General features: G+C 62.5%; 4 protein-coding genes across 4 annotated transcripts; all 4 read right to left on the reverse strand.

The window, feature by feature from the left end:
* Window positions 1–377: 377 nt before the first annotated feature.
* On the reverse strand, window positions 378–1,628 carry LMXM_14_0760 (guanine nucleotide-binding protein-like protein; the record flags this gene model as incomplete). Its single annotated transcript, XM_003873399.1, has 1 exon — window positions 378–1,628. One exon carries the CDS (start codon window positions 1,626–1,628, stop codon window positions 378–380), a length of 1,251 nt encoding a protein of 416 aa, XP_003873448.1.
* Window positions 1,629–3,955: 2,327 nt separating this feature from the next.
* Window positions 3,956–5,236, reverse strand: LMXM_14_0770 (hypothetical protein, unknown function; the record flags this gene model as incomplete). The annotated part of the gene is made up of 1 exon (XM_003873400.1): window positions 3,956–5,236. The coding sequence occupies one exon, from the start codon at window positions 5,234–5,236 to the stop codon at window positions 3,956–3,958; it is 1,281 nt and encodes a 426-aa protein (XP_003873449.1).
* Window positions 5,237–6,156: 920 nt separating this feature from the next.
* Window positions 6,157–6,717, reverse strand: LMXM_14_0780 (conserved hypothetical protein; the record flags this gene model as incomplete). Its single annotated transcript, XM_003873401.1, has 1 exon — window positions 6,157–6,717. The coding sequence occupies one exon, from the start codon at window positions 6,715–6,717 to the stop codon at window positions 6,157–6,159; it is 561 nt and encodes a 186-aa protein (XP_003873450.1).
* Window positions 6,718–7,353: 636 nt separating this feature from the next.
* On the reverse strand, window positions 7,354–20,004 carry LMXM_14_0790 (conserved hypothetical protein; the record flags this gene model as incomplete). Its single annotated transcript, XM_003873402.1, has 1 exon — window positions 7,354–20,004. One exon carries the CDS (start codon window positions 20,002–20,004, stop codon window positions 7,354–7,356), a length of 12,651 nt encoding a protein of 4,216 aa, XP_003873451.1.
* Between the last annotated feature and the right edge of the window lie 801 nt (window positions 20,005–20,805).

Raw genomic sequence — 20,805 nt, forward strand, 5'->3', positions numbered from 1 at the left:
CCGTCCACTGTTCACCACCACGACGACACACCCACCCACCCACACACACAACACCAGCACTTTCGTAGACACTCAACACAGCCCCCCCTCCCCTCCCCTCCCCAAAGGCGAAGAAGGGGAAATAGAGCGAGGAGGGAGTGCACGCGGGATAAGGTGACGTGGACGAGACGGCGCTGCTGCACAACGCCATTCGCGCACGGCATTACGGCGCTCTCACACACACACACACACACACGTATATATATATATATGCATGTGTGTGTAGATAGATAAAACAGAGAGGACAGACCGGGAACGGGTGAGGTAGGGGGAGGTGAGGGGGAGGAGGAGGAGGCTGAAGGCGGCGAGATAAAAGGTACCATCATCCTTGTCGCTTGTCAGCACCCCCACCCTCCACTACATGTAGGCGAGGCTTCGTGTGCACCGGGACTCGCTTCAGAGCTGCCGAAGCCTCGTAGGTCCAGCGTCTTCTTGGCATGTGAAGACGGCGGCCGCTGCACCCAGCCGGCCGAAGGAGAGGCACCGGTATATCCGCTCATCACCCGCGTCGACACCACGTGCGACAGTGACGATGACGCACCCTCTCCGTCGGGGTAGCCGCGGGGTCCCTCGGCGCTATCTGTGCCATTCACCGAAGAGGCAGGGACACCGGCTGCTGCCGTCTGCATCTGCGCCTCTCGCACTGAGGCACCGCTGACGTGGCTGCTGCACCTTCTCTGATAACTGCCGGAGAAAGTGACGTTGTTATGCAGAGATGCTGCATGTACAGCATCTACAGCGAGTATGAGGTGCGTGAAGGCCTCCAGCACTCCTTTTCCCGATAGCGCCGACGTCATAAAGTTTCGCATGCCCATTGCGTGTGAGATGCGATCCGCTTCCTCCTGCAGCGCCTCGAGCGAGCCCGCAGTCGCTGATGTTGCGGCTGCGTTCCCGTCAAGAAAGTCCAGCTTAGCACCAATGACGACGCACACGCAGTCGTCGCGCGCCAGCTGTGTCACCTGCGCTGCCCAACGCGGCACGCTCAGCAGTGACTCGTGCCGTGTCACATCGTAGACGATGATGGCCCCGACCGCGTTGCGGTAGAAGGCGTTGCTGATGACGCCGGCGTTGCGCTCCTGGCCGGCAGTATCCCAGAGCTGCAGTACAACTGTCTCGGTGACGCCGACCAGCCCAGATGGAATGACGACCTCCCGAGAGCAGAACTCCACCCCGATCGTGGGGGGCAGCACCGGGTCGTACTCGTTGTAGCAGTACCGGTGCATGAGACTCGACTTGCCCACGCCTGCCTCGCCGACGATGAGCACCTTGTACGTCCGCAGAAATTCGCTGTGGCGGCCGACCGCGGACGGCATGAGCAGCGCCCCGCCAGTGTTTGCGAGTACATCACTGCCCGCCGAGGTGCGAAGAGGACGCGGGCTGGCGACGTGGGCACTTGCAGGCGGTGCAGCTGCATCCGTGCCCAAGGAGGTTGAGGGGCCACCCAAGGACACAGCGGGAGAGGCGACGGCGTAGGATGCCGTGACCAGCGAGGAAGGCGGCGCACCAATCGCCGACGTCCGGTGGGCGGTTGCTACGCTCTCCATGCCACGCAAGTTGTCAGCGTCGCGGGCTTCATCCTGCTTGTCCATCGACTCCTGCGATGCATACGGATGGGGGGGGGACGGCTGAGCTTGTATGCAGCGCCGTTTCTCTTCCGAGGAGGAGAGGCAGGTAGGTGAGGTGGGTGGGGGGCGCGCTGAGGATTGGATCAAGTAAAGACCATCGAGTACGAGTGGATGGCGGTGGTGGTGGTGGTGGTGGTGGTGGTGTGTGTGTGGGGGGGGGTGGGGAGGAGAGAGGAGGTGGGGTGGGGCTGGGGACGTGTTGAGGATACGCAATATGCGAAGACGTTCAGACGTCAATGATATTTGGTCGACAGCAGTGGAAGGACAGTGGACGGGGGTGGAGAATGCGCGCAAGCGCCGGGGACCACACGGACAACGGAAAAGAAAAAAAATATGGTTTGTGTACCCCTTTACATCACGAGGCAGCCTAAACAGGCGATAAGTCGACGTGCTGAGGAAAGGTAGATGATACGAGAAGAGGAGGGTATTGTGTGTAAGAGTGGCACCGGCGGGCCATGTCGCTGCATGGGGGGAGGGAGGGGAGGGCGAAGATGATGGTGAACTTGTGCGGCCATCGCCTTGGTCACTTCCTTGCGTCCTCTGTGACCCTTGTTCCGCTACGCGTGCGGTCCGCGTTTTCTTTTTGCTGTTTTCGCTGCGTGTGATGCGTGGCGAACGGACGCGGTGCCCTCCGCCCTCCTCACGTCGAAGAAGAGGGGAGAGAGAGCAGCTGAGCGACGATGCGGCCGTTGTCCTGTCCTTTGTTCGGTTGCACCGCCGCGCCTTGGAGAGCAGCACCGGCAGGGTATATTGACAAGAGACATAGCGACAGCCTTACGCGCACACATACACCTAATGCATGTACATACCTTACACATGCGCGTGTTTACACCATCCACACACCGGGACACACACACACACACACACACACGCAGCGGGAGAGAGAGGGAGGGAAAGCGCTGCGCAAGCCAGCAACAGAGAAGCCCACGACAGGGAAGACAAGAGGACACAGAGAACGGCACACCAGTAGAAAAAAAACGGATAACAATGCGAATGGGGCTGGCGGTGGCGGTGGCGGTGGTGGCGAGGGAGGGGAGGGGAGGGCAACGGGAAACGAACACAGCAAGAAAACAAAGGTGGAATGACAACCATGTGGAGCAGGCGAGGATGAGGAGCGTAAAATGCAAAAGGGAGGGGGGAGTGTGCGCACTGTGTATGGACGTCTTCATCGGGGTATGAAACGCAGTCGACGATACGCCTCGGCGAGCATGCAAGCCTCCGAGCGGAGCCACACAACGGAAGAGTGGGTGGTGGGGTGGGGTACAGGCTGCTGCCTGGCAAGTCAACAGCAAGAGAAAGACACGAGAAAGCGAAACGAAAGGGATGGATAGGAAGTAATGATGAGAGAGAGAGAGACAGAGGCGGGGAGCAGCAGTGCTGTCCGTCCCGCTGGCGCACTTGTTATTGCCGTCTTGTCGCTCTTCACACAGCATCAGCGGAGACGTGCAATAAACGATGGCAGGGCGAGGGTGGGGGAGGGGAGGGAGGAGGTAGCACACATACACACACACACACACACACATGTATTCAGAAAGAAACAACGGAGATTTTTTTCCTCTCAACGTGTCCGTTCTACCATGCCCATGACAGCAAGAATTATGTACACACAAAACATAGCTCGCCTGAACTCGGCTGCACTGCGGCTACGTCAAGGCACCAGGTCAGCCAGTGCTATGGGAGAGGTTGGAGGGGGGGGGGTGTCGTTGAGCGCATTGCCACTGCACCGCATACAGCGCAGGCTCGGTCCAGGATCACACTCCACATCCTTGCTGCAACGCAACGAGCGCAGAAACGGAGCTGGGAGAAACATACACCCATGGCCGCACGGCTCTTCGGCCCAGCGCCAGCCCAGACCTGCCTGCCGGACACGGGGACTCCACCAGGCGTAGCCGACGGCAGGCTGCCGACTGCCTGGCTTGCCCCATAATGAGCGGGGGAGGGAGGGAGGGAGGGGGCGCACTGGACCCTGTGATACCACGAGATGAGGTAACCGGCATCATCATGGGAGGGGGAGAAAAGGCACACGCGAGAGGAGGGATATTCCCATCACGCGAAGGGACACGGATGCCATGATGCTTTGCCGGGCGGAGGAGTCGGCATGCTGGGGATGAGAGCCGAAAAGGGCAGAGGGCGATTAGCACATCACCCATCTCTGGGATGTGCACACAGGCACACACACACAGCCAAGCACAGACGGATATACCTATGCCTACTGATGAATAGAGATGAGAGCACCCCCCCCCCTCGCTTCCCCTCCCCTCACTGCCTCTGCCCGGCATCCCGCCGTTGAGTCAAAAGGCGAGGAGAAAAGCTCCAACGAGGGTCGACACAAACAGCGACATCATCGCCACGGCGCCCTTCGCGCTGTTCCCGTTACTCGGGATGTCGTTGCCTACTTCGGCGGCCACGATCAGGCAGTCCTCGCGCAACCTGCCCTCCTGCAGCGCCGTCATGAGAGCCGCCTTCGAGTCCCGGCTGTTAGCCACGAGGCAGCGACGCCGCAGATCTTCTTCCGACAGCGTTGTAGGTGTGACGCTCTTGGCATCAGCCGACACGAGCGCGGCGGCGCCGCCATCGCTGCGACGCTCGATGACCCCGTGCTCCACATCCGCTACTTCAATGACCGGCTGCGGTGCTGCGGCTAGGGTGCGCACACCCGGTTCTGGCTGTCTTAGGAGCACCGAGAAACCATGACCTCGGTTCACAAGGATGCGACCAGCGTGCCAGCACCGGTGCAAGCCGCCTCTCCTATGAACACGAGCCGAATGCGCCCGCGACCGCCGGCTGTGATGTGGTGTTCTACACTGTGGCGAGGCATGCTTTCCGACGCCGTGCTTGTGGACTTCGACGTGGTCCTCGTCGGCAGCCTCATCCTCAAACCGGATCACAAGACGGAGGGAGTCGAGAGGGATGCGGGGCGGCTCCGCGTCAGTGTATGTTACGGCCGCATTGTCGACAGCTCCGTCTGCCAGTGCCTTGTGTTTCCTGTGCGAGGAGGTGACTGGTGCATGACGTTCGGTACGACAGTAGCGCTTCCTCAAGAGAGCTGCATTCTGTGGTGCGTGAACTGTGGCGTGGCCACGGTGATGGTCACCAGCCGGTGTTGAATCCAGACCCTGGCGGAGGCGGGTCTGTGCTGCTCGTGTCGGTGACGACCCGCATTCGAGGGTTTCCTCACGGGTCCCCGTTAGTGGGGCTTTGCGCCGCTGGCGCGGATGTGCGACCTTCTTGCCGTCTCTAGGGATCAACTGATCGCCATCGAGGAGGTACCAGTTCTGCTCGTTCATCTCGCGCACCATCTGCTTGCGTGGCACATGCGCGGCCGATTCCGTCACATCCAACGCCGCCTTTACTGCTGCGCTCGCCAGCCGTGCTGACTGACCGTGCGTATCCTCATGCGCCGTGACAGGATGTTCGTCCACCGCTTTCGCTGCGAGTGACGCACTGGAGTGCGTTGCGGGAAGCAGGAGCGCCAGCACCAGTACCACCTCCAGAACACGCAGCAAAACTTGACCACTCCTCCGGTGCCCCCTGACGCTCGCCGCACTTGATGAGGTCGTCCAAGCAGCCATCGGGTCGAGCGGTTGGAGGAAGGCACCGAACAGTCGCACTCGTCAAAGCCTGGAGAAAACGGAGGAGAAGGGGAAGACACGTTACAGATTCGGACGTGCAGCAAGGGAGGAGATGCAGAGCTGGCGGGAGCCCACCCACACACACACACACACTCCACGCATGCAGACACCCACACTCCAGCAGCAGGAGCGTGTGCGCCACGAGGGGTCGTGGTAAGACCCGCGGAGAGAGGACAGAAGAAGAGAGACAGTAAAGGTACAACGAGAGAGACGGAACGGTCAAAGGCGCGAGTTTTGACCATCATCACCTGCGCGCGCGCACACACACACAAATATGCATACATCCGTAGTCAAGGGGGGGGGTACATGTCCTGGACACCTTGAAAGCCGCAAAAAATAAAACGGCACTCTGTTATAGGCGAGGAGAGACGCTGCGCTGCCAAGTGAAGTTGCCATCCGGCCACGACCGCCCGCGAGCGCGTGCTCTCGCTCGTCCGTCTGTCTTGCACGTCTTGTTCGAATTCCGTTGTTATGGAACGGCATGACATGGCGGAGGACATCCGCCCCTCCCCCGCCCCAGTGTGAAGGACGAACATACACGCACGAACGAGCTCAATCAGGCGGTGATGCTGCGGACCACCCAAGGCCGGCACTACAAACGCACGGCAACCCAGGAAAAAGAAATCATGCCCGCGTGCGACGCCTCCAGACATGGGTGCCACCGCCCTTCACCACATCAGGGGCAGTATTCAAGGCACGCCCAGACACGCAGGACACGTCGGCCACGGCAAAACACATGAGTAACAGAAGTGCACGCCTGCATCACTCGCCAGCCCCCGTACGTCGACGAGAGAGGGGGGAGGAGGAAGGGGGTGGGTGAGTGGGTGGCGCGCGTACGCACGCCCGCACACCTGTCGGAGCTACTTCTCTGTCGGAGGTGTCTCCATCATCTCTAGAAAAGCTGAGGCCTCTTCGACCTTATCCCAGTCCTTTGGGTAGTACAAATCGTAGCCATCATTAGCCGTGAAGACCGGGTTCGGGTGCCTGTCTGCGCGGAAGTCCTTCAGGAGTACACCGTCGTACTTGTCGAGCTCGCCTACCACCGTCGGCTCGTAGACCACCTCACGGATGCGCAGTATTGTAGCCGCGTGCTGCGCGTCCACCCATCGCAAGCGTCGACGCCCTGGCGTGGAGAAGAGCGACACCACGTTGCGCATGCGCTTCTGCTCTTCAACGTCCGCGGTCACCCGCACGTGCTCCAGCAGCGGTCGGCCAATGGCGGTAAAGCGCGGCCCGCCGACCATGAGCACCTTCTTGAGCGCAATTTGGCTCCCGATGGGCGCGCGCAGACGCTGAACGGCGATGACGTCGCCGGGGCTGACCTTGTACTGGTGATTGCCGCAGTACACAACAGCAAACTTGGGCCCCTCGATGAGGGGCTGCAGCGCCTTGGCGATCGCGGGGTTGGCAGATCGCAACATCGACGACTTAACTAGGAAGAGGAGGAGTAACGGGCAAGAAATTAAAGAAGGGGTCGTGTGCGGAGACGTAGTCCAAGCGTGTACGCGCCATCCGCAAGTGTTGACGGAGTACAGCCACCCGGGGAGAGTGATGCGCTCGTGCGTGGAGCGCAGCGGAGACAGCGCCACACGAGTCGCGTGCGTTTTGCGTCACTTATTCGGATAAAGAGAAGCAACGATCCAACGAGGAGACGAGGTGACGGGGCAGTTTGGACTGACAGTGGCCAGATGCATGACTGGCGATATGCGCAAGGATGAAAGACACGCCACCCCTCCCCGACGCTAAAGTGCGTGCGTGGTGCGTAGTCATGAGCGCTAGTGGCGGACCCATAGCCCACGAGAAAGGAGAAAGGGGGAGGGAACCTTCTAGAGAGCGCTTCTCCTCGACGATGCTTGGTCGGTCGACGGGGCAAGTGCGCCCACTGACAAAACACATGGACAGAGGAAGAGAGAGCTTTTGAAGAGAGTTTCAAGTGTGCCGGCGCGCGTGCTCACTTCGTCGTGCGGTGCTGACACCGCGCCATTTTGGTTATTTCCGTGCCAGTGCTGGCTCTCTCAGCAAACATGGCGGCACGCGAAAGGGTACACACGACGCCCTCAAAGCGAGGTGTAGCGCCGCCGGTACTCGTTGGGTGTCAGCCGCCTTCGCTCCGTCGTGCCTGGCGGACTCGCCGCGCTGCCGTGGTTGCCGGGGTGGGGGTCCCACAGGAGGGCAGTGGGGCTTCTGTGGCCGTCCACCAGCGTCGGGTGGTCGCGTGCCGGCCACGCCTGGGATGGCGTTCGCAATGGTGACCGGGATGACCACGACGCCCCGGCCATGGGCAGTGGAGGCGGAGGTGGGGGCAGACGTGCGGCGACTGCAATCCCGTTCCCGTTGCGCATTTCGTCTTGCGCCAGAAGCTTCTGCAGGGTCGACACTACCTGCTGATCCACTGCGCGGGCCTCTTCAAGCTGGTGAACGCGTTCCTCAAGGGTGGCGATGTGGCTTGCCTTGCGCTGCAGCTCATAGCGCAGCCCTAGCGGGTCGTCGACAGAGAGGACCACCATCTCCGGTTCTGCTCTCGGCAGAACACTCGCGGCCTGCACGGGGGCGACGGCGTCTGGCGCAGGGGGTTGACCGTGACGCTTTTCCCGGCCTCGGCTTTGTCTCTCGCATCTTCGTGCGGACCCCACCGGAGGGGTGCCGGCAGCAGTTGGCGATGGGGACACGAGCGAGGGTGTCTGCTGCCGCTGCGCTTCACGTCGCCGAGGCCGCTGCTCATGCAGTTGCAGCTGCCGCTCCGCACAATTGATGCTCCACGCGTCCACCATCAGCAGTGTCTTTGCTTCCATCCACGCCAACAAGCACGCCTCGCGCGCTGACAGCCAGCTTCGTGTGCGTTGCTGTGCGTGCGCCTCCTGGGCTGCCCGCGCGCGCAGGAGCTGCCTGTTGGCCTCCTCCGCGGCCTGCATCGCGACAAGCGTGCGTGCATGTGCCTGCTCCTCACGTCGAAGGGCGTCGGCCATATCTTGAGCTCGTTGCTCGACTCGGCTTACTTGACCTTGAGCACTGGTAAGCGCCGCCGTGTGTGCTGCGGTGTCGGCAGCTCGTGCCAACTTCTCGGACTGCAACTCGTCCTCTAAGCGCCGCCGAAGCTCTTCATGGGCAGATTTGTCCTCCTGTAACGTGGCTATGGTGCGCATGTGTGTCTCCGCCTCGCGGCGGAGAGCATCCTCAGCCTTCTTTGCGGCTTCTTGCTCTTGTGCACGCGCTGCCTCCAGCTCGACTTTCAACGTTTCTATGCGGTCCCGTTGTCGGCAGTGCTCATCAGCGTCGAGCTCCGCGAGATGTAGCTTTTCCAGTACAGCCTCGAAACGCCGGTGCAGCTCCTCCTTCTCCGACTGAGCCTCCTGCAGAGCGGCGGTCGTGCGCTCGTGAGTCTCTCGCTCATGGCGCAGATCATCCAGGGCAAGATGGGCGGCCTGCTCAGCGTCCGCAAGCTTGCGAGTGACCTCTCCGAAAGCGGTCCTATGACCTTCGTCCCTGACTGCTTGCGCACGTTGCATGGCGCGTAGCTCGTCCTCGAAGCGTTGCTGCAGCTCGCTGTTTGCCCGGCGTTGTGCCTCCATGGCAGCGTCGGCGCTCGCGGTGGCCTCCTCATACTCGCGGCGCAAGGCGCGTTCGCGCTCATCGGTGTCCTGTTGCCACTGTTTGTGGGCAGCGCGGGCGCCGGATAGCTCTTCCTCCAGCACCATCACTCGATCCGTTAGCGCTTTTTGAGCCGACTCCAGCGCTGCCGCTTGCGTCTCGGCGGTGATGCAGCGGTGCAGGTGTTCCCTGCTGTCTGCTTCCGCAGTGCGTAGCTGGTCCGTCGTGGACTCGATGCGCTGTCGCAGGGCGGCGATTTGCAACTGCGCGGCCTGCGCTTCAGCTGCGGCGTGTGCCAAAGCCTCCTTCTCTCGCTGAAGGGCCCTGTCGCGCTCACAACGCAGCTGCTGCTGAGCCGCTTCACTGTCGCGCATAAGGTGATCCTGTGTAGCCATATGTGCGGCTGCTGTGTCGGCTGCTGCTGCTGCTGCTCGAGCGCGGCGCTCGGCATCGAGCTCCCCTTTCAAGTGCCTCTGCAACTCTTCGCTGGCTGCCTGTGCCGCTTGCATGGCGGTGAGTGTCTGCATGTGCGACTCTAACTCTCGACGGAGGGCCTCTTCACGCTGATCCGAGTCGTGCTCTTTCTGCCGTTGTTGCACTTGCGCTATAGCCCGTTCGTTCTCTAGCGCCTCCAGCTGCTCCCGAAGCAGACGCCGCTCCCGCTCAAGGGCTCTGATACCATCCTCGGCTGCGACGCGCTGGGTGTGCTCCTCTGCTGCGTGCGCTTCGACAACCTGCAGCTGCTCCATGAGAGTGTTGATGCGTTGTTGCTCTGTCAGTGAGACAGGTGGTCGTTCAACGTCGCCGGTTGTCAAGCTGAGCCGGCGCACCTCCGCCGCTGGAGGTGGAAAGGACGCTAGTGACGGCGGCGGCGCTGGCGGTTGCGCTGCTCTGGCTTCATCCCGCACAGAGGACTCCACGCACGGCAAGGACCCAGCGCCGCTGCCAAGGGGCGAGAGGCTGCGGCTTCGACTGCGACTCGCACGTGCGCTTCGCCGCTGCTCGCTCTCTAGCCGCTGCGTGAGCTGGTCCATCTGCACCACGTGGGCGTGCCGTTCGGCGTCGAGCAGGGCACGCCACTGATCCATGCGGAAATTGGCGTTGCGCAGCTCATCCTCGAGCTCGTGAACGCGGCGCAGAGGCTGCGCACGCAGCGACGACGGCGATGAATCCGCTGAGGGCGAGAGCAGCAGCGCCTCGGTGCTGGTGGCTACAGACGCACGCGGGGGCGGCGGCGGTGGCGACGGCGTGGAAGGTCTCTCTTGCGGTCGCGCCTTCTCCGCCACAGTCGCTGCATGCCGTGCGGCACCTAGCGCCGCCTCGGTAGCTGCGAGCTGCTCCGTGAGACATGCCATGGCTTTTGCCTTCTCGCGCAGCTCCTGCTCCACTTGCTGCAGCTGCTGACGCAGCTCGACCACGGCGCTGCTCGAGCCGGAGAGGCGTTGCTGTAAATCAGCCAGTGCTGTTACGGCGGCCTCGCTGTTCCGCACCGGTGTTCGCTCCCGCCACGGCGATGACGACACCGTGGTCGCGATCCGTACATGCCGGGCTGCTTGCTTCCTCCCAATCGATGACGGCGACGCAGGGCTGCTACCGTTGGTGCCCTTTCGCGTAGGCAAGGAAGGCCGACGAGTTTGCTGTACCGTCGCCTTGGTCGAGTTTGGCTTCTGCCCTACCGCGTCATCCGCTTCGTCAGCATCGTTGGCAATGGCACGCTGGACAGGCAAGACGCTGTCGCAACAGCTTGCACTGTCACTCTTGTGGCTCGCGTCCTCTGTTTCGTCATCGCTGGCGGTGACGTGCCGCTCACCGCACGTAGTCAAGTCAGAATTGGTGCGCTGCACCGTGGGCGGAGAGGGAGAGGAAGAGAGGGACGACGACAGCGTCCCGACAGACACGCGACGAGTGACAGAGCTTGTGGACAGGGTTCCATCGGGAGATTGGTGAAATGCTAGCGAAGCCGGCGTCCGCTGGTACGACGGCTGTGGGAGTGAGGCGGCCAGCAGCACTCGAGGGAGTGGCAAGGCGGTGCCAGAAAGGGATGCCTGCAAGTCCGGCGCCTCATCCGTCTGCTGCAGCACGGCCGGCTGCTCCGACAGGCCGTCTTCATGATCTGCACGCGACGCGTTCGCTGCGACTTCAACGCGCTTCCCGGTTAGTTTCGCACCACCCACCGCCATAGCAGCGGTCTCGACCACGTCATCTTCGGCTGCTTCGACGCCGCCATTGCTCTCCGCTACCTCTGCCGCCGCATCTGCCGCCGCCTCCGTGTCAGCGATGGCACTGTCTTGCACGTCAGAGTCGTCTTCACGGATGAGAACAGCGTGTGGTGTGTCGGTGTGCGCGGGAGTCGTCGTGACTGCTAAGCCATTCTTGTAGGGCCGAGTGCGCGCCGCGAAGGGTGGGTCGGAGGACGCCTCGGAGAACATCGTCGACGATGATGACGATGGCGACGACAGCGGTGGCGGCATCGAGGAGGACAAAGCTGTGGATCCTTGTGACTCCACAACGGAGGACGTCTGCCGTGCCAAGGGTGACGAGTGCACTGACGGTGAGGAAAGCGTCGAAGGCGGCGCTTGGCGGTCGTCGCAGTTGCCGTCACCGTTTTCGCCGTGGTGATGGCGACGATCGTGGTAGGGCGTCACCACTTGCGTGCCATGCGAGTCCACCGAGTCCGCGTTGAGCGCCGCCGACCCGCTCACCCTGCTGTGCTGCTGTTCATCAGACGTGTGTGCGTCTGTCTCCACGTCATCAGGTGAACTACTGTGCCGCTGCGGTGGTGCATGCCGCACCTGTGTCGACCACACCATGGACGTGGTAGAGGATGGAGATGACGTCACTGCCGCTGCCAGTTCCCATGGCGATGGAACGGGTGGTGTCACTTGCGTCGCCTGATTCCAGAGAGGAGCTCGCCGAAGGAGCGGTGATGTGCCGTTTGGGGTGAGCAGCACGGAGGAAACAGGCGACAGCGCCGCTGCTGGATGGGCTGACAGTACAACCTTCTGCACATCCACATCCGCGCTGCTGAAGACCGGATGAGCGACATGCTGCGACGCTACCGACGGCGGTGATGATTGCGCAGAGGAGGACCACGGCGGAAGCGGCGGCATGTGCTGCTGCTGCTGCTGGTGCAAGGAACTTTCTCGCGAGAGCGGCGCCGGAGAGTCTTCACTGCTGTGGTCACTCGAGGCCCCAAGAAGAAGCACGGCAATCGGCGTCGGCGTTGAGCAAGGTGTCTCAGCAGTGATCGTGTTGCTCATGGCCAGTGCCCCAGCAGGCGCAAGGGACATGAGGGTGAAGGCGGTGCTGGTGCGGCGGAAGGACTGCGGCTCCAACGGCGAGAACAGCTGTGACGGCCCGCGGCTGACGGCGGAGTGCCGGCGCCGTACGCCGTAGCCACCGCACAACACGGCAGTGGCAGCCAGCTCCACCGACGTTGTCTCCGGTGGCGACAGGCATTGTGAGCCCTGCATGCCTTGGCTGAGAGAGTGCAACAGAAACGAGTGCGACGTGGACGACGGGAGTCGGGAGGGCAGGTCGCTGCCGCACGCGACTGCCGAGGGGGGCAGACTCTTTGCCTTGTCTTTGCTGTCTTCTACAGTAGCGGCGCCGCTGAGCAGCACCATGATGCGCTGACACAGCTCCACCACTCGCTCACGGCCCTCCTCGGTCCGTGCAAAATACAGGAGCTCCGGCGGCACACCATCTGCGAGTGGTATGGTGACCGAGAAGCCCTCGAGCGGGGAGGCCGCAGAGTCTGGCGTCATCACCTTCTCCGGTGTTGCGCCGTCGTGTGGGCTCCCCACGGCCACGTCACCTTTTCCAGGCACCACCTGCGGCGTCGAGGAAAGCGACGGCGGGGAGATCAAGTCCAGCTGCTGCAGTGGGGCTAAAGTGCCAGCACCATCCGCAAGGGACAAGTTACTATCCGTTACAGCTGTCGTGGGCGCCGCCGCCGCTGCTCGCTCCTCCTCCTCAGGTGCCACGGCCTGCTCATATTGTCGAGCAGCCATGCGCATTCCACTGCATGTTTGATGTATGTCTGCGAGCAGGAGCTGGGTGCTGCGAAGGCGGCCGTGCAGCTCTGCGTTTTCGCGCTGCAGTTGTGCCATCTGCTCCGTCAACGGAGACGCCGCCGTCGATGGCGCCACCCTGGCTGGCCCGTCTCTGCGCTCGCGGCTGGCAGCGGGAGCTGTGGAGACGGTTGATCTGGTTGTGGGTGGACTGACACTGCAGCCTCTCATCCAGAGAGGCTGGGCGGGGCAGTTCGGCGCAGCTTCACTGTCTGGGGCGGTTGTGTCGCCTGCGTATGCGTCATCACTTCCTTTCCCTCTCTTCGCCACATCCTGCTCCATGTCGAGTGTGCGCTGAGTCCACCACGGCAGCACGCGACGCAGCAGCAGTGCCTCCACCATCATGTGCTTCGCCTCAGTGACAAAAGGGCTCAGCAGTGGACTCTCAACGGCAACGCCGCTGCCCACATGCAGCACAAGACCCTCCACCGACGTCTCTGACGCCATCGTGGCAACTTCGGCGTTCTCCTCAGGTGAAAGCGGTGACTCTCCGACTGCCCGTGCGGTCGATCCCGTCACCGCATCCGCGCTTTCGCTGGCGCCCACCAGCGGAGTGTGCCCTTGATGGGCCATCCGCTGAGGCTGCTGCTGCTGCTGCGTCGGTCGTGGAGACTTTCGCGGCTGCCCCTCACCCCCCTCAGTGTCCTCCCTATCCCTTGCACGCTTAGTCGACACCGCCGCTTGCAGACGGCACAGGAGGGGGGCGGCGAAGGCGGGTGTGGGAAAGCTCGATCCGTGCGATGCAATCTGCGCTTGCTGCACTTGCCGCTGAGACGCGTCGCTCCCAGACGAGGTGGCGCACCGTGGAGACTCTTCGTAGCCACTGGCGGCGCTTCCAGCCGCGGTGGCGACACGATGCGGAGTTGCCACAGCGATGAAGTCGAAGATTCCTGACGGCGACTGCCCCAGGTGTCTACTCTCCGCTGTGTCCGGGGCGGCAAACACAGGGACATCCACCGTCCTTGGTGGCGAGTGGAGCAGGCTCCCTGGTAATGCTGCGTCGACGTCACATGACGCGTCGCCGGCACAGCCGTGAAGAAGCTCCAGCGCGGCTTCAAAGCCGTGCTTGGAGGCCAGCTGGACGACGCGACTGCTGGATGCAACCATGCTGGTGGCGTTGTCGCTGGTTCTGCGTCCACTGAAGCAGTTGCCCAGCACTGGCACGGCCGTGGCCATGTCGGTTCCTGTGCCTGCTTCGAGCGGCACACGCACCTGTGAACCGAACATGGTGCCGTGGGCGCACAGGCTCGCGAATGGTGGCGACCGTTGTAGTCCCAAGGATGATGTGGCTGCCTTTGCGAAGTCACTTGTGGCACCGTTCAACGCGCTGCTGCTGCGACAGCCGGCGGCTTGGGCGGCATCACCTGTCAGACGCATTGCTCGCCCGTCGACGGCAAAGCTTTGCAAATCGTACGGGTCGTCTGGGTCGACCGAGTGCGGATTCCAGCCGCCGAGAGCGGGTGTCACAGACCACCGCGAGGGTGTGGGCTGGAGGACGGAGCGCTGAGCGGGCAAGAGGGAATATGAGTGAGCCGGATCGAAGCTCGCGTTAACGAAGGACAACGGCACAAAGCCCACCCCGCCTCGCCGCGCGCTGCGGACGACAGGCTGCTGCTGCTGGTCTTGCTGCTCTCGTGACACCCGGAGCTTCGGAATCGCCGTACCGATTCTCGTCGTAAGAGGCACAGCTGAAGTCAAGGTCAGAGGTGTCACGCTCGCTTGGTATGTCGTGAGCGGTGTGATGACATCCCTTTCTTCTGACGACACACCAGACGGCTCCTCCTCGTGCGTGCGCGCGTCTGCCTTGTTACCGCCTTCGTGTCTGTTCACTGCTGCTTCCCACGCCACCCCTTTATCGTCCGTAGAGGCTGCTGGCACCGTTACCAACAGCGGTGCACCAACATCGGCAAGCAGATGGGGTAGCAGGAGACACTTCCTGTACATGTCAAGCACCTCGCGCACAAGGTGCCAAAAAGGGTGCTCTGTGTGCACTCCCTGCGCACTGCCATCAGCGTCGCGCAGGAGCGCCGTGGCGCTGCCACGACGCAGAAAATCATCAAGAGGCCGGCAGAGAGCATGCAGGTGGAGTCTTGCCAGCACCCACGTCAAGCGACGCATCACCACATCCAACGGCCGCGTGATGCTCTCGAGCACTTCCTGCCGTATATGCAACCTACACACCACGGACAACGTCTGCAGGCGATTCAAAACATCGGCGGGAAGGCTCGGGGACAGGAGGGAGATGACGAACGGCACCGAAGCGCGTCTGCGATGAGGTGTCGCGCCATCTTTGCTAACGTCGCGCTGCCCTCGGTGGCCGTCTACGTAGGACGTGATACTCGGACTGCTCTGGCCGCTGTCGGGGTCGTCGCGCTGCTCGCGCTTGCACTCGTCCTCGTCACATGCGTCGCTGACGTCGACGCCACTCTCCACCTCTGTGATCACGCCGGCCAGATGAGCAGGGGCGTCGTCGTCGTAGCACAGCATCGGGGCAAAGGCTGCTCGTGCAAACGCCAGTGCAGCGCCGTTGGCCAGCGGCAGAATGTCGTCGCACCGCAGTGCGCCCCACCGCGCCGCTTCGACGTTCACCTCCGCTGGGGCGTCTCCTGAGTTGTGGTTTTTCTCACTGCCTGCCGTACCACGATGGATGCTGCCGTGATCGCGCTCCGTGACGGCTGAGCTGTCATCTCGGTACGTCTGATCATCATGGCCTCGCAGCTGTCGGTAGCAGGCGTACTGCTCTGCCAGCAAACCGGCAAGCAGCACTGCTGTCGCCACGTCCGAGGCGACGCGCACGGCCAGCGCTTGCGTGTAGCGTAGGTAGGCCGCCGAGGTGGTGCACAGAGTGGTGGACACGGCGCTGATATTACAAAGGTCTTGCTGCTGCTGCTGCTCCTGCTTCGAAGTGCCGTGGGCCCGGCTGCCACTGCCCAGCACCTCGGCCGCCAGCAAGCGCCACAGGAAGAGACTTCGAAAAGGCACGACCGACGCGGCGGGCGCGCTGCTGCGGATGAGTTTTTCCCGCTTGTACCGCCTCCCTGACTTAAGGATGCTGCGTGGTGATCCGGCGATGGAGGAGGACCGCTCAGGCGAGGTGGCGCTCGGAGTGTTGGGTGACTGCTGCTGCCACGGCGATCCAGTGCCGCTCTCCGCGACGGGGAGTCTGGTATCCAGCCGCAGCGGTGTAGAAATCGAGGCATCCTCAAGAAAACTAACGCGGCGAGCGTGCGCATTTGGCGAGTGCGCTGACGCCGCTGCTGCCGCTGAAGTCGGCAAAGAGTGTATCGGGCGCAGTCCATGGGACTGGATAGCTGCCTGTTGCGGCTGCTGCTGGCCCGCCGCTGCTGAGCGCGGGTGTTCGGGTGTCCGCTCAGGCACCGGGGCTGAACGAGCCCGCGGGGGTGGCGAGTTGAACGTGTCGTGCGCCGCATCCACCGAAGAGCCATCGGTAGTAAAGAAGAGCTGGTTCAGTAGCAAGTAGGGGAGAAGATTAGCGTCGAAGGTGCTGTCTTGCACCACGGCCTCCATGACGGCATCCATGTCACATGCCAGCGCAACGGTGGCGCTGCTTGCGGTTGTCGTGAAGCTTCCGTACACCATCGACGGCGTCACCGCCTGCACACGACCGAGCAAGACACGCTGACTGCGCAAGTGGTAGGGCGCTCGTCGACGTCCCGCCGTGGCGGCGACAGCGGACTCATCGTCATGGCTGTCGTCACGCTCGTTGCCTTCAAACGGTTTGGCGGGCGCCGCTAAGCCTTGGTGAGACGCAACGCTGCCGGATACGGTTGTCTCGAAAAACAGAGGGATCAGCGCGTCGTGCATCCAGTCCATGATGAGCTCCTCCGTCGAGTCGTCCTGCACTGCCGGGGAAGGCGGCTCGGTGGGCGGTGCACGGCGCGGAGGCCCTCCCTCCTCACGCCGTGGCCGCGCCCGGATACTGCTATGAGTGTTGCGGTCTTGCAGGCTGGAGCTTAGCGAGACGGGCTGATTTGGCGGAGCAGTGGCAGCACCTTTGCCCCAGCCCAGCAGGGCTCGCAGTCCAAGCCTAGAGCTTCCGAAGAAATTTGATCGCCCAGCGGCGGCGGCAGTCGACGAAGCGCTGCCTGTTTGCGTGAGAGCACCGTGTGCGGCATCGAAAGGCACTGCGTCATGGTCGTCACTGTCGTCCTGGTCGTTGCACAAGAGTATCTGACGGGCCTTGGCGGCCGTAGCGGCGGCGGACCGCAACGCTGAGGTCTCTGTCAGCGTAAAGAAGAAGACCGGCACGGAAGGCAAGGCGGCGCTCTCGGCAATCGACACTGGTGCCGCACTCGCACTGGCACTGGACGCCTGCCGTGGGTGGGGTTGTGGCTGCTGGCGTGCTCCGCGCCGGCGCCGAATGACCAGCGTGACGTACCGCGCCGTCGTCTCCACCTCTGCAGGCGTGCCAGAGACGTGCACGAAGTGCACAAGTGCCAGCAGCTTCTCCCACAACGCACACTGACGACGCGAGAGACAGCGGTCGCGAGTCGACAGAGCCGTCGCGCCTTCGAGGGCATACGTTGCCGACGCCGAAGCACCAGCATCACCGTTCAAGTTGCTTGTACCGCTTCCTAGCGCAGCCTCTCCGTGTGTGATGCCGCTGCTGTAGTGGATGCCGCGGCGATTCTGGGCCTCTATGCGACGGCGATGACGATCACGGTACACTTCGGGCACATTGGCCTCGTACCGCACCTTGGAAGTGGACTCTTCCTCCAGCGCCACCGCATCCTCGTGGTTCGCCGTCGAGTGGAGCACGTCCTCCCCGGTCACCTCGAGAAACACAGCGGTGTAGAAGACAGGCGTGCGGAGAGGGTCGTGCGCGGCGTCTTGGCGGTCGCGCAGGCCGTCGTCGGACGCAGGTGCAGCCGCGGCGGGCGTTGTGACCCCCGCGGGACGGATAAGGTCCGCCACTGGAAGGAAGCGAACACGAAGACCGTCGCCGTCACTGCCACCGCTGCTGCTGTCGGGCCGGCCAGGGGTGTAGCGGCGGACAAGTCCCACGACGAGAGGCGTCGTGCACATCGTGGGGTTATGCGAGGACGAAGGCGAGAAGTTGAGCAGAGAGCGCAGTGCACGCCATAGAGCGCCTCTTGCTGTCCAGAGAGGTGTTGCGGCGTTGATGTCGGCAAGGCCGAGCGCCGGCGTACGTGCAGGCAACTCGGGAGGGTGCCTTGGTACCGTGATGAGGGGCGTGTGCTTCAGGAGCATACCAATGTCGGTGGCGAAGTCCCCTGATAACGCGAATCCCCCCATCGAGTGCGCCTCACCTTGTCGCGCGAAACCACTTGCACTTGCGCCGCCCGGGGTGAAGGTGGGGAGGAGCACTTCGGCAAGCTGCGTGAGGTACAGATGAACGTCCCCATCCTTTCCGAAGCGCTGACGCGGCACGCGCTCATCGGTATCACTGTCGCTAGCGATGCTGCCTGCATCGCCGTCTGCGAGATAGAAGCGTGCGAACGACGGGAAGTCTATGGAGGGCGGCTGTTCAGCACCAGCATCGCCGATGTCCGCAGCCAGACGGGTGTGTTGCAGCATATCGCACAGACGCCGTAAAAGGACGTCGATGACGACGCTCGCCTCGTCCTCGTCCTCGTCCTCGTCTCCGTCCTCCTCGGCGCCGTCACCGACTTGGGAGGACGCAGTGGCAGCAGCACTACCCTGCTCGTGTGCATGGCTCGCCGGTGCATTGCTTCTAGTGGCCCCATGCGCTGCAGGCGCGTCGACGTGGGTCCCACCACCAGCGCTTGCCGCGGCGCTCCGCAGTTCTTGCTCAGCGAAACTCGTCGCGAGGACGTACTGCGCGATGCGAGACGGCCACGAACGCAGAGCAGCGCGTATCTCGGTTGGGTGCAGCGGACGGACAGCGCCGCCACGGGTGCATGGAAAGGCGGAGCGCCCTCTAGTGTACGCGGGAGGGACGTCCTCTGAAGTATCCGCTTGAGGCGGCGATGTGACAGTTGAATCTTTCCCGGTATCTCTCGCAGCAGTAGCAGCAGCGCTATCGCGGCTTGCGCGCCGCCGCCCCTCCGTCGCCGCCTGGGGTCTCTCGACCGGCTCCGCTGAGTCTGCTCCTGCGCTGCTGCTACTGCTGCGACTTGGCACGCGCATTGGTGGCGTTGATGTGGCAGCGGCAGGGCCGCCGCCACGCGGGCGCCGTTGGGGTGGGGGTATGCCCTGATTGGTATACGTGTAATACAGCTCCTTTGCCTTGGTGCCGCCGCTGGACGCGCGAGCACGTGGGGAGGAGGAGGAGGCCTCTGCTGCTGCGGCGACAGAACTCCTCTGGCTGCGACTACGGGCCTCAGTGTTCCCCCTCCAGCTGTTTTTGTTTCTCACCCTCGATGCGGAAGGATGTCGGGGCGGCGGAGACTGTTCGCCTTCCGCGCTGGCGGTTTGGCTCGGCGTCGTTACCACACGCGACGCTGCTCTATGCACTTGCGGACTCGCCCCCATCCTTTCTGCTGCTGTGGTGGTGCTGGGGGCACCGAGGGCTGCGCCAATGATATCAGGCTGATTGGGCAGCCGACCTGGGGTGAGCTCGACGTGCAGTAGGCAGCGTAGCAGGTGGGCCTCAACCTGCTGCGTGCAGGCGACAAGGTGAACCGCGTCCACGTCGCCATCACTGACGTCGACTCGCTGCAATGACGCGCTGCAAGCCGGTCCGTTGGCTGAAGGGGATGAGCGCTTTTTTCTAGCGCCGCCCTTCTTGATCGAGTGCAACACGTCGGCACCTGCGTCGCCGATGGCAGAAGTCGCTGTGAGACGGCGTTGCACATACTGTGCCATCACTGTTACCAGCATCGCTGATGCGTCAGCTGACGACGTACGCGGCGACGCTGCAGCGCCGAGGGTGCTCGGAACGCTGCTTGCGCATTCTTTCTTGTGTTCAACGGAGCTACTGGCACCCACGGCAACGCCAGGTAACGTACACAACGAAACAGCAGATTGGGCCCCACTTGCCGTCGTCCTCGCCACGAAGGGAGTGGCGTCGGCGATGTTGTTGTCCCCACGCTTCTGCATCATCCGTCCTCCACCTGCTTCCAGAGCGATGATTGTGCGTTTCTCTTCTGCGTGTTAGCCTGTGATTTGCGCCAAGCGTGTCGTGCTACTTGCGGATAGAGGGGGGAGGAGCTGGTTGATGAAAAGCCTTTATGATGACGGGGATGATGCCAGTGGTACAGGGTGCATGCCGAAGACAATACATAATAGTAATAACAAGAAAGGAAACCACGACAACGTACGCGAAGACCGAGGAGGTGACGCGAGAAACACCGAAGCAGCGAAGGGTGCGTGAAGGCGCAGCGACAACGAGGAGAACACCACCACCAACGATAACAAAAGAGAGGGAGAGAGAAGACGACTGTCTGCACCTCACAGCAGGTGCACGTAGGCGAGAAACCGAGTCGATTCACCGGTATGTGGCTGTTTATTGTGATAGTACCTGGCTCTGTCGCTGCAGATGAAAGGCTGGGGTGTGGTTGCCAGTGGTGATGGTGGTGAAGAGGGAATAGCGGAGGCTGAGGGGGACACAACACGATGAAGCGCCAAAGAAAAGGAAAACCGGAGTCGACTCGGGTTGACACGTTCCAGAAAAAAAAAGGAGAAACGAAAAGGTGAAGGCGCGCTTGCGCACAGAGACGCCACAGATCATGCACAGCCAACGCACCCAAACGACGACGACTTCCCGCCGCCCGGTAGGAGAATCAGAAAAAAAAGACAAAGTGAAGAGAGCCAGAGCGAGCAGGCGAGGCGAAGATGAGCGGTGGATCGTCACCTCGCCCCTCTCCCCACTCCCCTCCACTTCCTCTGTCTGTTTCTGTCGTG

The sequence above is a fragment of the Leishmania mexicana genome, chromosome 14 (assembly GCF_000234665.1).
Source record: "Leishmania mexicana MHOM/GT/2001/U1103 complete genome, chromosome 14".
NCBI classification, from domain to species: domain Eukaryota; phylum Euglenozoa; class Kinetoplastea; order Trypanosomatida; family Trypanosomatidae; genus Leishmania; species Leishmania mexicana.